Below are 15,013 nucleotides of genomic sequence, written 5' to 3' on the forward strand. Positions count from 1 at the left end.
ACAGCTATATGGCTTTTGAAAGGGGGCCAGAAAATAACCACTATTAATGATAAGCTCAGGGGATTTCACAGGCAGATTGGTGCTGAGTATACTTAGGTGCTTTTGCAAATCCCAGCCACAGAAATACACCTCAGGAAACACCAAGATACAAAACACAAGATATAGGAGAAGATGGAATTTAAAGTCCCTTGGCTAGCCATTAGGATAAAGGAGATTTTCTATCACAAAAAGCTATCAGTCCAAACAGATGCGTCTCCAGAAGATGGGAATACATCTCAATGACAGCATCCAAAGGTTCAGCAGCATAGTTATTTTTGTGTGTGGAAAGATATTTTAGTTTTGTGTCTCCATGGCTACTGGAAGATCATATGCCGTATGCTGACTCAGCACAGCGAGACGAGAACTCCTTTGCACTTGTGTGTTTTTCAGCATCACTTTAATTAGTGTGCTGGTGTCCCATTCCCTTAGCCTCAACCCTTCTCTTTTGACACTCGTCCAGCTGCGCTCAGCCAGCCTCTCCTGTCACTTCACCACTGGTGCCATGGGTACAAGCTCTCCCTTCTCCCATTAGCAGTGATGAAACTGTCACTGGCACATCACTAATGGCTATTTCCTTGGCAATAAGCCATCCAGCACCAATGATAAGACAATGGAATGAGCCTGCTCAATCTTTTTAAGACCCCTCAAGTCCAACCAGCTCCACAGACCCCTCTCCTCTCTGTGTCTCAGTCCAGAAAGCATCCTGCCCACCCCTTCTTGCTCTCGTGGGCTGAAAGAAGGCAGTTAAACAGAAACCAGCACAGTTCACAATTTATGTAAACAGGCTGTTTTCATACCGGTTGCTCAACCTATAACTAATATTTCGCCGGCCACAAATTTGTCCCCTCGAAGCCCATGGCAAAATTCCCTGCCATTTCAAAGGGTTCAGAATTTTGCATTCCAAGCTGACGGCAAACATTTTTGAGTGCCACTTTTTAATGGGGCACAGATTTCTGCTGAGGTTTGGCTAGTCTGCACCAGCTGACAAGTAACTGTATAAAAGATCAGCTGCGAAAGCAGCCAGGAGCTGCAAAATCAGCCAAAGCACGAGCAAAATGGTAGAAAATTGTGTAAAGGATCTGGCCTGCAGGAACAGCTGCAAAAGTAGTCAAAGCAGGGGTAAAATGGTGAAAAATGCATAAAAACGTGGCCCCTTCCCTTCTTTGTCTTTTCTGATCCACAGCTCTGGAAGAATAAAAACACCTTTGGAAGTGGGACCCCAGCTGTGCTTTCCCAGGAAAACAGGAGGCAATAAACCCACACAGATATTAGCTTTTTCCTTCTCTCTCCATTGAAGGGATCCCTTTTTAGTGCCCTTTACCCACAAACCAAACCTGTGACTGGCTCCTCCTGGGTTCCCATGCTGCCTCATCCGTGCCAGGCAAAGCCACCAGTCCCTGGGGCAAAGCCACCGGTCCCTGGGGCACACACAGGCTGGGGGACAGCCAAAGGGGATTTCAGACCCTTTGGGCAATCCAGCTGTTTTTCTCTATTTCACACACCGGCACTTCCCCTCCGTGCACTTACTCGGGCCTGTTGCACTCTCGTATCGCCGTCTTTATGCCACCTCCACAGGTTCTCGAGCAGGTCCCAAAAGGGCTCCATGTCCCCCACGCTCCATCTATCACCGGTGTCTCTCGCTCTTTGGGCACGCACATCCCAAACCGGCAGTGCTGCATGTGAAGGAAAGAGATGGGAAAGGTGGGTTTGCATTGCTTTTGCATTACGAGCCAACCAACAGCGACCAGCCTGGACGACAAAACTCAGGCTTACTTATTTCTTAACCACAGGCAAAATGCTGCAAAGATTTTGCAATCTAATAAAATCAAACTTCTTTACCTTTTGTCTGTCAACCCCATAATTTTTTTCTCTCTGCACCCTTAAATGGAGAAGTGAAGGCAAGGTCCTGACTCCATGGGAGCGATTTACGGGAAGACAACTGAGGACAACAGCAACCACCTAATATGCCCTGTTTACTGGTGCCAAACAGCACGGCAATGCTTGCGGCACTGGCTTTTCAAAAAGCTGCTTATCTGATTTCCTGGAGAGCAGCAGGAACTGTACCATGTCAGGGGAGGAGACAAGTGATGGGGAAAAACACCAGGGAAAACACAAACCTCCCCACAGCTGTACGAAGTGGGAAAGGAAACTTCCAAATCCAAAGGGCAAATAAAATAGAAACATTAATTCCTCAATCCAACTACTTCTTTTTTTTTCACTCAGCCATAACATGGGGCTTGCCAAGGCCTGGCCTACACTTTTGTTTTCCAGCTATAACTCTTGTTTTCTTTTGTTTGGAAAACTGGCTTAAATTATCTTGGCAAGTCCCCCATTTTTATGGTATAAACTGTGTCCCTTTGGGGTACATTTGCTACTTCAAGTACACAGACTTCTGGAGAGGTGGGATCTAGAGGAGAGTCACCCTCTGGTCCCACCAGAGTGGATGGAAAAGCGTCCCCAAGAGCTGTGAGAGCAGGGCTTCCCTCTCACTTAACAGTACTCGCTAAAGCAGATTTAAACCCAGAGATGTGCTCATGCACTGGCAGATGCCTAAATCTTTGCAATTATAGGAAGCCCAAACATTGCTGATTGCTCACAGATTAGAAGATGTTACAGACTTAAAGAAAAAAACAAGTAGTGCATCATTAAAATATTCCCTTGCAATATTTCTCTGCACCAGATGCTGTTCAGGCAGGGGAACACCTAATGATCTTTATGGCAAGAGGGCTGAATTCACTGATGTGCCACGTTTTTCCAGCTCTTTCACTAATAGCGGAACGAGGTTGTGTCAAGACACACCATGAGTTCACTCCCTTTTTTAGACATCCTTATGAACCACCTTAGAGAAACCCATCTGGGAGGACAGAGCAAACAAGCTATCAGGCGGGTTGTATACCCAGCCCATAGGACACTGTCTCTGCAGCAGGTTTAGCACCTTTTGTCCATGATGGCTGACTTGCCATGTTGTTATGCTATGAAGAAAGCTGATCCCAGATGTGTTTGCCGATGGGCATGGTTTGCAGGATGGCTGAACAACTCATAGCTTGGGCCCTAGATGTGGTGTTTGCTCAGAGATGAGCATTGTCTCTAGGCTGCAGCGTGCCCTGGATTTGCTTTCATCTGAAGATTTGATTCCCCAGGTAGAAACTGGCTGAAAAATATCTGCTACAGTAAAGGACTGGAATAAAATAAGCTGAAATGCCTGTTTCTTTACTGTGGGACAAACCCTTATGACGCACAACTCCTCCTGGCATTTAGAGGGTTGAAAAACTGCAGAATGGGGACCCCTGTGCCAGCCTTGTACAGGGACAAAGAGGTCTGACAGCTATCATCAATGTACAAAAATGCATGAAACCAATCCAACAGCGCTGTCCTGGTGGAGCACTTCTCGCAGCAATGTTGATGCTCACAGCTAAATATATAACCACAGTCATGCTTGGCACCACTGACCCAGAGAAGATGACTGAATAGCTAACTAGTGAATGTACACAGCTAACAGACCGTGACATGACCTGTATGTCTCCCAACCGATGGTTGAGAATTAACCAGGAAATCACCTACATCCCTTGATGTTATTAAAAATTGGGGGTCTGGTGGTAAAACAAAGTGGGGGGGGGGAGGGAAGAGCAGCTGTTTTAAAAAAACAGCAGGATTATCTTATGGAAACACAATGGTGTTTCTTGGAACCACACTGTGAATAGTCTGGCTGCGCAACCTTCGTGCCTTTTGTATTTTAAAAATAATTTCTATGTTGAGTTACAACAGAAAAACTAAGCCTGCTAGGCTTCTCTCTCCTATGAGCTTACAGATCAGAGAATGAAGAGAATAAAAGAGGTTTTGTCTGGAGCAAATTCAAAATAACTTAGACACACAGTTGAGCAGGAGAGCAATGGCAGGGACGGGAGACACTACAACAGACTTTCCTTTCCTTTGTCTTGCCGCTGGAGTCCCAGATAATTCACCAAATCCATCTCCCATCCTTGGGCTGACTTTGGCTGAATAGATTAGCAGGGGGCAGACAAGTGCTGTGAAGCTTCATGCATGCATAACATATACGCTACCTGCTGCCATACGGCAGGAGACAGAAATGATTACTATTCGTCTACTCTTCTTTTACCATTCTTTAAACAACCCTGAAAACCACAAGAGATAGAGGCCCAAGTTTACGACCCTCTTTATTTTCTTTCAGTGATTTATTTCCACCCGACAATGCACTGATGCTGTGAAACACTTTAAACCATCACAACTGGTGCTTACCCAGCAAAGGCCAAACTCTGGGCTGGGCTTATTACTTGATTTAGCGATATCAGATTCAGTGTCCTCACATGAAAAATATGCATAAGTTAATACTCCCATGTTGGTTTAGTGTCCTTGATTTAAGAATAAATTTAGAGCCTGGATATATCTACATCCCAGTAGTTTTAGCTAGATTTTTTTTTTAGCTATTCAGGCTCCCTCATTTCCAAAGATATCTCCATAAAAAATGGCATGGTATTTTCTCCATCTGCCAACCCATATATCACAGGCTTTTAACATGCAGACTTCAGGCAAGGCATTAGTCAGCAAGCAGCAGTTTGATGGGGCTGCTGGCCACAGCAGAGTACCAAAAAAGTGATTTATTCCAATGAAAAGCACTCCAGACTCACACCTCAGTCCTTCACAAGCCCAAGTAAACACTGAGGAAGAGAGTTTATCATGATCCAAACCTTAAACTTGAATTAGACCAACACAAAGATACAAGAATCACTCCGTAAAGCCTTTTTTTGAGAATACATTCAAATGCGTGAACACGAGTGGACTGCATTAGCTTTTCTTAAGACCCCATCTGCTTTCAGCTGAGAAGGTCACACTTGTCCAATTTGTCTAAACTTGTCAAATTGTCTACATTTGTGGACTGAAATGTTTTTGCTTACACGGTCTTTATTAAGAGCCATGCAGCTGGACACTGCCTCTCATCTGACATGGGGTAACTCTAAGGAGGTGCTAAGCTGCTCAATTGTAGTTGTTTTCATATCACTCTGGTCATATCCAAGGGTAACAGAGCAGGTTTGTCGAAATAACATTGTGGCCCAGATTTTTGGAATTTCAAGAAAATAGTTATTTCTGAGCTTCCAGTGGTGAGCAGATGCCAAGGTCACAAATGGAGAAGATGAAGACACAAGGTCTCAAGTCACAGGGACTCCAGAGATGCCTAAGCTTTATCTTGAGGCTCAAAAAAAAGGGGGCATTTTACATGAATTATGAATTAAATATTGGTGCACCACTGGCTCCAAGGAGTAGCACAAGAATAGGATTTCCAACCACATCTCTAATGTACATTCTCAACAATAAAAACAAACATGTTGACTGCTCTTTTCCGGAAGAAAGGAAGGCAAATTGATACATTACACCCATTGTCTTGAAGGAAATCAGTCGTCACTGAACAACTGACTATTCAGACACATGCAACAAAAACCAAGGAGATCCACAGCCTGTATGGAAAGTTATATCTAAAATAGCATCCAGATATTTTTATTAAAATACATTTGAAAGATTATGAATTAAAATGTTAAAATGTTGACTATTTCTATAGAAAACTTTAACTGTTGACCATTAATAGCCAGAAAAGCAATTTTTTAAGCTTTACCTTGTGGAATAGCATCACACTTTTTTTACTAGATCCAGATGAATAATATTTTTGTTCAGACACAAATGTTGATAACTAGTTATCATTTTTCTTCAAAAGCTTCAGTATCTCAATAAAAGAAAAATAAAATGCTCTGAACTATATTTCTCCAGATCTGGACAACTAAAAACTAAATACTTATTCTAGAAACCACAATGCTAGCTGGAAACTAACACTGCACATGGAAATTGAGAGTTTCTATGAATTACTGCCAAAAATGTTCCATACAGAAAATGTCAACCAGTTCTATATTTTACTCTGAAGTTGTCAAGAAGAGAAGCCAGTTGGCAAGTTTATGTTACACAAAATTACTAATTGCTCACATCACATAGGAAATTTCTAATAAAAGCCTAGGGAAGCTTTGCAAAAGTTTTCCTCAAGGGTTCACTCAAGGGCATTAATTTAAAAAGATAAGCCCTCCAGAAGGAATACCTGCTTTAAACAACGTTACACCAAGCAATCAATTTTAATCACATTATCTGGGGTAGAGCTGACCCACGCACACCAGGCTTAAAACACACAGAGCTGCTTTGGGCTTCCGCCCTTGCAGTCAGCTGTGCCCCACACAGCCAGCCACTGGGATAGGATGATTTTGGCTGATGTGCTTAGCCTGAGCCCTAGGAAACATAGCTAGGAGGCACGAACCACCAGGTATTACAGACCTTTCCAGGCTCACATTCTGTCCCATCAGCCCAAGGTGTGTGTTGGGTACGACATCCCTTGTGCGCGCCATCAATGTTAATACACCAAAGTCGCCGACACTGCATCTGCTTAAGTTATTGAAAAGATCAACTTATTAAATAAATATGTGCCACATGTCTTACCACATAGAAGATCCTTTATAAAATTATCCCCCTAAGATTCATCGTTAACTCACAAGCTTGACAATAATTTGATGGCTTGTGAGCCTCCCATTCATCCAATCCCAGGAGGACTTATTTTGTCCTGGGAACACCAGGAAAACCAAGTTGTGGAATTTCACTTACCATATATGGGCACACTTGAGATCCGGGTCCAAAAATTAACTCACATTGTTTGTTGACATCATAAATCAGTCCCGGGAGCTGCTGAGGCAACGTGTAAGTTCTTGATGAAGGTTCATCAAGCAAACACTCCCCATAACCAGTGCTACAACACAAATCAGAAAAATGATGTTGAAAAGGAGGCGATGAGACTAGAACCCATTGGTGTTTACCTGCACTAGCTGTAGGGCAGATGCACACCACATTTGCCATATTTAACAAGCACTACAACAGCTACAGCACGCTCAAGCACAGCAGCACAGGAGGGTGCATTACCCATTCACCACCACCCCTGTGCTGTGCTAACGACCACCCACCACGGTGCAGTCAGCTACCCTGGCAAAAGCATTTCTGAGAGTGCACGACTTGCATTTCGTTGCTGAGCAAACACTGGTACATCTTTAGAAAGAAAATCATTGATGAGCAGAAGATCTGCCCAAGGGACTGAGCTCCTGGATTTGACAGAACACCATCATGGCTCTCATTCTGCTCCTCATCACAACACATGGGAAAGCATCGCAGCAAAATGGGCGATCATTGTGCGTCAAACTGACCCACGGGCTCCTGGAACAGTGTTCCTACCACGGAACTAGTGTCAGGGCTTTATCTTGACCTGCAGAGCAGAAAGGCAGATTCAATCTGCCTCCTAAAACACAGCTCCTTATCTGAGCCACAGGGCTTGGAAAACTCACTCTTCAGGTTTGAGGGGAACGCACATTCCTTAAAAGCAGTATCCATGGGGGAAGTCTTATTCTTTCCCATAGAGAGGCTGGTCCTTGCCAGCTTATCATGAGGCTGAACTGGCAGGGACTGGATGCCAGGGGTGCATTCCTGCTCTATGTAAAGGATGTGTGCACACACAAATCCCTCTGATTTCCTCCAAACGCTGCACACTAGGACTTCAGATTAACTGAGGAACCCCACGGGACACACGCACATGTGAAAACAGCCTAACACATGCATATGCAAGGCCTTACTCCAGAAATTCAGTGATGTATTTCCTACTGCATTTTGACCACATCCAGGGATTGGTGTAGAAGTTCAGTGTTGGCGCCATGACATGCTGTTGATTTTTACCTCCGTCTTCTTTGCACTTATGATTGTCATCGTGTGGCATGTTAAACCTAAGAGAAAAGCAGCAGCAGAAAGCACAGTCAGTTAAGTGGTAAATGCCAAGTATTTAGCATAGCAAAAGTAACAGTGTGAATGTAAGCAAACCCAAGAATTTTTCCTAGGTATGCTAATGACAGATATTACAGAATAAAAGTTTTAATATGCACATATTCCTAAGTGTCAACAACATTGCTCAGGTTCCTAGCCCTGGTTCTGCAAAAAGCTGCGTAGCACTCTGGTAAGCTCTCCATACCGTGACTGCATATATTTAGCCAGACAAGTCCTTGAGGGATCCTGGAGTAAGATGCAATTTCAGCTGCAGTTTCCTTTTCAGCCGATGGTTGCGAATCTGCAGACAGGCTGAAGTTTGGCCCCACCTTCATAAAAATGGCAAGTACTCTGGCATTGAGCCAAGAGTTGATCTGGGGGAATAAGTTTCTGAAGGATATGAATGACTTGAGCCCACCAACCACTGCTGCCTTAAGTCCCTCACGTACATAGGCAGCACCCTATGTTGGCTGCAAAATGTTTGCCCATGCAGTTGAATACCTCGGGCCGTGCTGATCCCTCATGCTGTTGCCTAAATAGGGTTGCACTGGAGATAGACTTGGCTCCTATACTTTATGTGGTAGGTTTACAAAATGCCATCAAGCATCAATATCAGCAGAAACCCAGGCAAAGTTTGCAGCACATGACATATTGAAGAATGCGGCAAACACGCTAACGGAGACAGAACGGCTTAAAGTGCTTTGCTGTTTGAAGTGGAGAAGGGGAAATGACCCAGTGTGATCTTGCGTTCGAAGGCTGGGGAGTTTATATCCCATTAGGATTACCTCCAATGAACCACCTTTTCACTCTGCTCTCTGTAAAAGAGCAAAGAGGCATTTCCTGCTCGGGAGCGCCGCTAACCCCTCCGGCAGCTCTGGGGCAGCATTAGCGAAGGAATTAGCCACAGGTTAGGTGTGGGGAACGCCAAACCTTTGGGGACTTTCTGTCAGGAAATCTCATTTAAACAAATACTACTGTGGTTAAAAATAGACTGTCTCAGCCAGCTTTCTGAGAAGAAAAAGGGAGTTTAAAACAATGAGAGATCTGTTCCCAAGTACTCATCCATCCCACACCTACAGACCTCCACTGCAAACCAGGCAGGAGGTGGCTCAGGACTGAACCAGCTGCCTAAAAATTGTAGCTGGAGGGTAAAGGATTATGTGATCTAAGATGATTTTTCTCACTACCACTCTCAAAAAAAGTCAAACTCAGTTAATGGAGGAGGTTCATCTTGAATGACAGCATCTCTTCTGGGGAGGTCCAGCACCCAGTACCTCCCAGATCCAGCCAAAGTCCTGGCTAGTCCTGGTGGCTTGGCCAGGACTTCATGGCTGGTGGGGCAGATTCTGCTGATAGCCACATGTAGATGTGGGAAGATGCAGTAATAAGGGACATTTTGTTACCTCTCCTCCCTTGTTTAGGTGCTACTTGGGGTGCCCTGTTACTCATCCTCCCGGAAATGTGGGTCTGCTGTTTTTTCTGCTCTGAGATAGGCTCTGGAGCACCCCACCACTTCCCAGAGTCACACCACAAATTAATCTTCCTCAGTGGTGCATCTTCTACCCAACTATATTTATCTTCTCTCAAATAATTAGGCTCAGCAGGTACCAAGCCCTAGCCTGGCTGGCAAGCCCTAGCTAGCATAAATCTTGGGCTATTTAAATGCAAATGTATTTACATAAAACATACACATGGCCAAGTTCATGTGCTATTGTGAAAGCAGTGCTCAGTCCGTTATCTTCACTAATTGAACAGCTCCTGTATGGGTCACAGACTGTGCCCAGCTCTGCCAGACCTAGGAAAGAACAAAGAGGTTTACAATAGAGAAAGAAATATCACCCACGGTTCAGCACAGGCAACTAAGGTTGTCACTACAAAAAAAAGTTATTAAAAGACAAAGAAAAGGTTTTTCTTACCCAGAGTATCACATTTGTCGTGTGCTCTACAAATATCCTGTCTGAAAGCAGAACAGACCCAACACATTAATTTTCAATGCAGCAGTGAGCTAAGGTACAAGCACAATAATAACAACATCCAAATGCAATTCTCGGTCCTCCAATGGACCTTCTCATGCTGGTTTGCCACATTGTCCAGTCAGAGTCTGAACCAACTCCCTACCATAGTCAGAGTTTTTCATCTTATTTTAAACCCATGGGCAGACCTTGGGCAGTCCTGAACCTCTCAATGTCATCTTCCGCTATGGTGGACACATTATCCCAATTCTGCTCACAGTTACACTGCTCCCACAATTGCAAATGTCATTGTACCCACATTAAAAACTGAACATTTCCCATAGCTGGATATATTACATGCTCACAGCCTCTGACACATGACTGGCTATCACTTTTCATGAGACTATTCACCATACCTGGTAACAAGCACGGCTGTGTCATGTTGAAGGTGACTTCCTTCAGGGTGATTCTGGGATTGCTGCCACTGGCAAAAGTTTTTTAATGTTGTCTGGGCATTGTAAGATATTGCAGGGCCATCCTAATGAGCAACACACAGAAATCAAGTATTTTAATTATTCATCTCAGTGCTCACTATAAATGCCACTGTCAAGCAGGAGGTGAAGAAAATCACTTCCAATACCTGTTCATTATGTATCACGACCAATTTCACAATAACGATATTAATTAAATTTCCAATGCTTGGGTCTTTGTAGATAGAAGCCACCTGTTTCAAAAAGAAATATTCAGAGTTATTGCTAACATTCAAGGAAACAAACAATTAAGACAATACATCCATTTTGCAACTGCTTTTCTCCTGAGCTGCTTTTCTGGCCCACTCAGTGCTCTGATACTACTTGGAGAGACCTCCTGCCAGAAGCACAATTTCAGAATGAAACAAACCTGCTGGTATCAAAAAAACCCAACATTTCCTTTTGCCTTAGCACACATTTCACCAAATTACAGGATCATTCTGCTCTGAGATACAATGACCACCAATCAAGACTGTCAATAGCAACTTATTCTCTCAAGTGCCTCATTTTGACATGGACAGCTTTAGACCACATATTCCCTATAATTCTACCCTCAAATAGGATGAAAATCCCTCCAGTGACACAGCTATGCTGGATACTCATTTCCAGTCACTCTGCCTCTACAGAGATGCCTGTTTGGGGACTGCACTACCGCATCCTAGTACCAGCAGCTACTAAAATGCTTGTCCTCAGCCTGGAAAGCCAACCCTAGCGCTATGCTAAGGATCAAAGTGACCACAGGCTCCTTCTCTTTGCAACAGCAAGGGAAGTCAGGCAACTGCAAAACCTACTAGCACCAGTCTCTTAGAAGGCACAGTCCCCAAAGAACCTTTTAAATTCAGCTGCTATTTTACACGAGCTTAAATAAAAAGAAGAGTACAGTGTGTGGACTAACAGGCCTGTGATATTTCTTGGGCTGGCTGGGGTTCAGAAAGCTGGAAGGGAGAGGGGTGGGAAGGGTTAGGAAACGTGATGGGTCTGGGAAGAAAGAAGACTCCAACCAATGTTCACCAACCAAGTTTTACCAAACTTTACTCTAATCCCAGCATTTTCTCCATGCCTGGCTGAAGCAAACTGATGGTACAGCATACAAACACATCAGAAAAGGTGCTCTGTGACCACTAGAAAATGATCCGTGGGTGAATCTACTCCTGCTAGTTGAGTACTCACTATTGACATTAACGTTAAGACATAGTGCTGTAGATTAGCTCCATGGTAGGCAACCATCCTGCTGTCAGCCACCACCATCACTTCCACAAAACGAGGGTAGGAGAGAAACCGCTTTGTTCGTTTATGGCTCTTCTTTTCACTGATGTTCCCAGTCTTGTTGCTATCCATAGAAAATGAATTAACTTCCAGGCTGTGTTTCAACATCTCCATGTCAGACAATATGCTGCTTTCTGCCCACTGTCTTCTCCAGTGTTTCCGCTTGTTCTTTTTGTGACTGTGTTCATGATCTATGATTAAAAAGCAGACAAAAACATAAAGTACATTCTGGAGCTAATAAAGTTAATACCACATGGACATTATGTCAAAATACCTATTTACTACAATGAAGAGTTAGCAGGTTTGTTCCAAACAGCTGACCAAAACAGAAGCACTCTGTGAAGACCCACCATGTAATCCAACATCTAAGGCTTTTCTTAATTTTTAAAGCAGTATCATGGAAGCTAATGGCACTTAAAAGGCAGACATTCATGTAAAGGCTTTCCTGCCACAGAGCCATCTCCTTGCCTGTGCAGAAGGGATGGAGCCTGGGCTGCAGTTCAGTTTAACGTGACGTGAGCCCGGTGATGGTAATTAGCCACTGCAGTGGCAGCGTGAGGATTCTGGGCACGTCCAAGGTGGCCAGGAAACCACAGGAAACAAAGGTCCAAATCCTGTATTTCTAACTCAGGCATGAAGGACGGCAGGATTTGGCCTTCATAGCGAAGCAATTATATATGATTTATTTCTGTCTCTAACAATAACACGGCTGGGCTTCAGTTCCCCCCCTCCCTTTATTATTCTCTGCTACGGGAATGGTAAAGGTCATCTAATAGCACAGCTGCCACTGGCTAAAGAATAGAATTCAGGAAGTTTCACATATACTGCTTTTGATATTCAATTAGGCCAAACATAAAAGCAGCCTGAAAATATACTCCACGCTGATATAAAGACGACAAAGTGAAGAGGGCGAACAGGCAAATAAAACATATGGAACGTGTACAATTAAGATTTACCATCTGATTAGTATGTAATTATAGCATTATTTAAATGTAAGAGCAAAATCAGTCTTATTTGGTGCCACTTAATTTTTAATCAGTTCATCATAGGAAGTAGCTAATTGAATGTGATTCATCCATGAGAGACTGTTCACTTCTACATTTAATATAAAGCCAGATCTGAACTACTCATCTAAGACTCCAGGCTACAACCCTCACGCTCTTTGTAGCTTTAGCTTAATTTCGTCATGGTGGTGAAAAATATCACATTTCCTTATCTGACCCACTGAGTAGGTTAGAGGAAGCATAATATTAGGGAACAAAGGAATATTCAATGCTCAAACAAGATCGAAATGATAGGAAACTTCTTAGCTATTTTTCCTGTGTAGTTTCCTTTTAGGATATTTTGTAATAATTTCCAAAAAAAGAAATATAAAATACATTCTCTAATATCAAGGCAGGCAAAGGAGGTTGGCCAGCTTCTACCTATCTGAAAAATACTATCCTTTTGCCCTACGTGTAAAGAGGCAATAGAGTATTTAAGAATTAAATCCTGTTTACTCTGCACTACCTAAGCCCTATGAATTGCCCTTTCTCGATGTAGCCCAGACCACCTTAATACAGCAGAGAGTCCGCAGTTATTTGAGTAAGAATTTGAGAAACCCAATGGTATTTGTGGTTATAATTGGATTGCCCTAGTTCCTCTGCTAATCAATGCCCTTGTGTTGGCAAGGTTGTGCTCTCATGCTGGCACGGCTTCGTGGGCAACCGTGACATTATCCCGACTCATTCAGTGCCAATCAGCATGGGAAGCCAACTATGCATACAAATAACTTAAAGGTGAGAAGACAACCAGACTGAGGAGAAAGCGCTAACCTCAGCCCTTCAGCCAGTTCCCCTCCTCTCTGCACCCTCAGCCAGTCACTTCAATTTCCCTTTTAAATAACCAACTTCCAGAAGAAGCAGGTGCTCAAGGAAAAACGCCCTAAGGATGGGGAGGTGCTCAACGGGGCTTGAGAGAGGCTGAAGACAAGGCTGCAGCGTGAAGGCAGAGCTCTGCACCATCCGCCACCATGGCTCTGCAGAGCTCTAAGTGGGACCATGGGGCTCAGGTGTCTTCTCCTCTGGCCAGACTGGCAGATGGAGGTTAGATGGCAAAAGAAGAGGGAAACGCAAAGGATCTGTTGAAGAGACACCTGTTATACAGGAGGTGTTTAGAAGAAATTGATTGATATTCACCAGACTTGCACTGAAATCCTGAAGCTAGTGTTGTCGCATGCTCAAAAAAAACCCAAACAAAAAACCCCACCCAAAAAAATCAGAGATGTCCACATGAAATGCCGGGTCTGATTCTGTTAGCCCCAACCTGACTCGTGATGCAGGAGAACCAGAAGCCAACACAGCCAGGGACATCCAGCACAGAGGAAAAACTACCTTTCTTTCTGTTGCAGAGACCTGGCATGGTATCATAGAATCATTTAGGTTGGAAAACACCCTTAAGATCATCAAGTCCAACTGTTAACCTAACACTGCCAAGCATTATACAGTATCAGTGTACTTCCCCCGTCCAGCACAAATCAAGTCAGCCACATCGTCCCTTCAAAAACCAACATATTTCTTCACAGGTATGAAGTCACTCCAACACTTCCAGCACACTACTTGGATAAGTCACGTATAGTATGTTTGCCAGCCTAGTTACTGTAAAACCAAGCACAAGCGAGTGGGAATTCATCACATGTCAAGCCACTCCTGGACTTTGATAGCTGTGAACTGTTATCTTCACCCATCTTTCTTGCATATAACTACACTTAGAGATGGTGCACATACACCTGTAAAAAATTAATCACTAATGGCAGTGCACTGCTCTCAACCCATCCACAAAACCCCCACCAGCATTTATGGGAGTTGCATACAGGTGCTTCCAGTACTCCATGTGCCTGATGCTGTTGATATCTCATTCTGTTACAATGGCCACAACAGAAATGCTGTTACTGAATGGTACAGCATACTGCTGTTTAATCAAGCAGAAGTGAAAATCTCTCACGTTACACAAGAAAACTCCAATTTTACAGCAACAGCTTCCTACTGCCACACACAACACCAAAAAAGGGTGTGATATTTTTCCACCCAGTTTTGCCTTTTTTCTTCCTGTTGTGTTAATATATTAACAGAAATCAGGAAGGAAAATGGTTTGCTTGGCAAGCTCTCAATCTCTGCAAATGACCTGAAAAACATCTACCTACACATGGCAGTAATTGGATGGGTTTAAGCAACAAAACATTATCTTTAACTTGCAGAAAAACCAAACCCCAAGGAGTAGACAAACACTTTAAAAACACGCAAATTACAGATCAATAATGCAAGTATTAGGTGAGCCTACGTACTGATTCAAAAGTTATTATTCATTTAAGAGGTGGCTAAATGGCTGCTGGAATAATGT

The 15,013-nt window shown here is 43.5% G+C and overlaps 1 protein-coding gene across 10 annotated transcripts in view; it reads right to left on the bottom strand.

Annotated features, from left to right (window-relative positions):
- ADAMTS9 (ADAM metallopeptidase with thrombospondin type 1 motif 9) overlaps window positions 1–15,013 on the bottom strand; it is an 86,148-nt gene that overhangs the window by 59,035 nt on the left and 12,100 nt on the right. For 9 of the 10 annotated variants that reach the window (XR_012624671.1, XR_012624672.1, XR_012624673.1 and 6 more), the window contains 9 exons: window positions 11,540–11,826; window positions 10,480–10,563; window positions 10,256–10,377; window positions 9,804–9,844; window positions 9,577–9,682; window positions 7,704–7,850; window positions 6,691–6,832; window positions 6,367–6,474; window positions 1,567–1,712 (listed from right to left, as the gene is read on the bottom strand). Coding sequence is in view for 7 of the 10 variants with exons in the window: in XM_074835867.1 (XP_074691968.1) it covers window positions 1,567–1,712; window positions 6,367–6,474; window positions 6,691–6,832; window positions 7,704–7,850; window positions 9,577–9,682; window positions 9,804–9,844; window positions 10,256–10,377; window positions 10,480–10,563; window positions 11,540–11,826 (1,183 nt within the window). In the remaining 3 variants the exon portion in view is untranslated. The remainder of the gene's footprint in view (window positions 1–1,566; window positions 1,713–6,366; window positions 6,475–6,690; window positions 6,833–7,703; window positions 7,851–9,576; window positions 9,683–9,803; window positions 9,845–10,255; window positions 10,378–10,479; window positions 10,564–11,539; window positions 11,827–15,013) is intronic. The other variant, XM_074835865.1, reaches the window with a different exon arrangement.

This window comes from Strix aluco, chromosome 11, assembly GCF_031877795.1.
Source record: "Strix aluco isolate bStrAlu1 chromosome 11, bStrAlu1.hap1, whole genome shotgun sequence".
Lineage (NCBI taxonomy): Eukaryota > Metazoa > Chordata > Aves > Strigiformes > Strigidae > Strix > Strix aluco.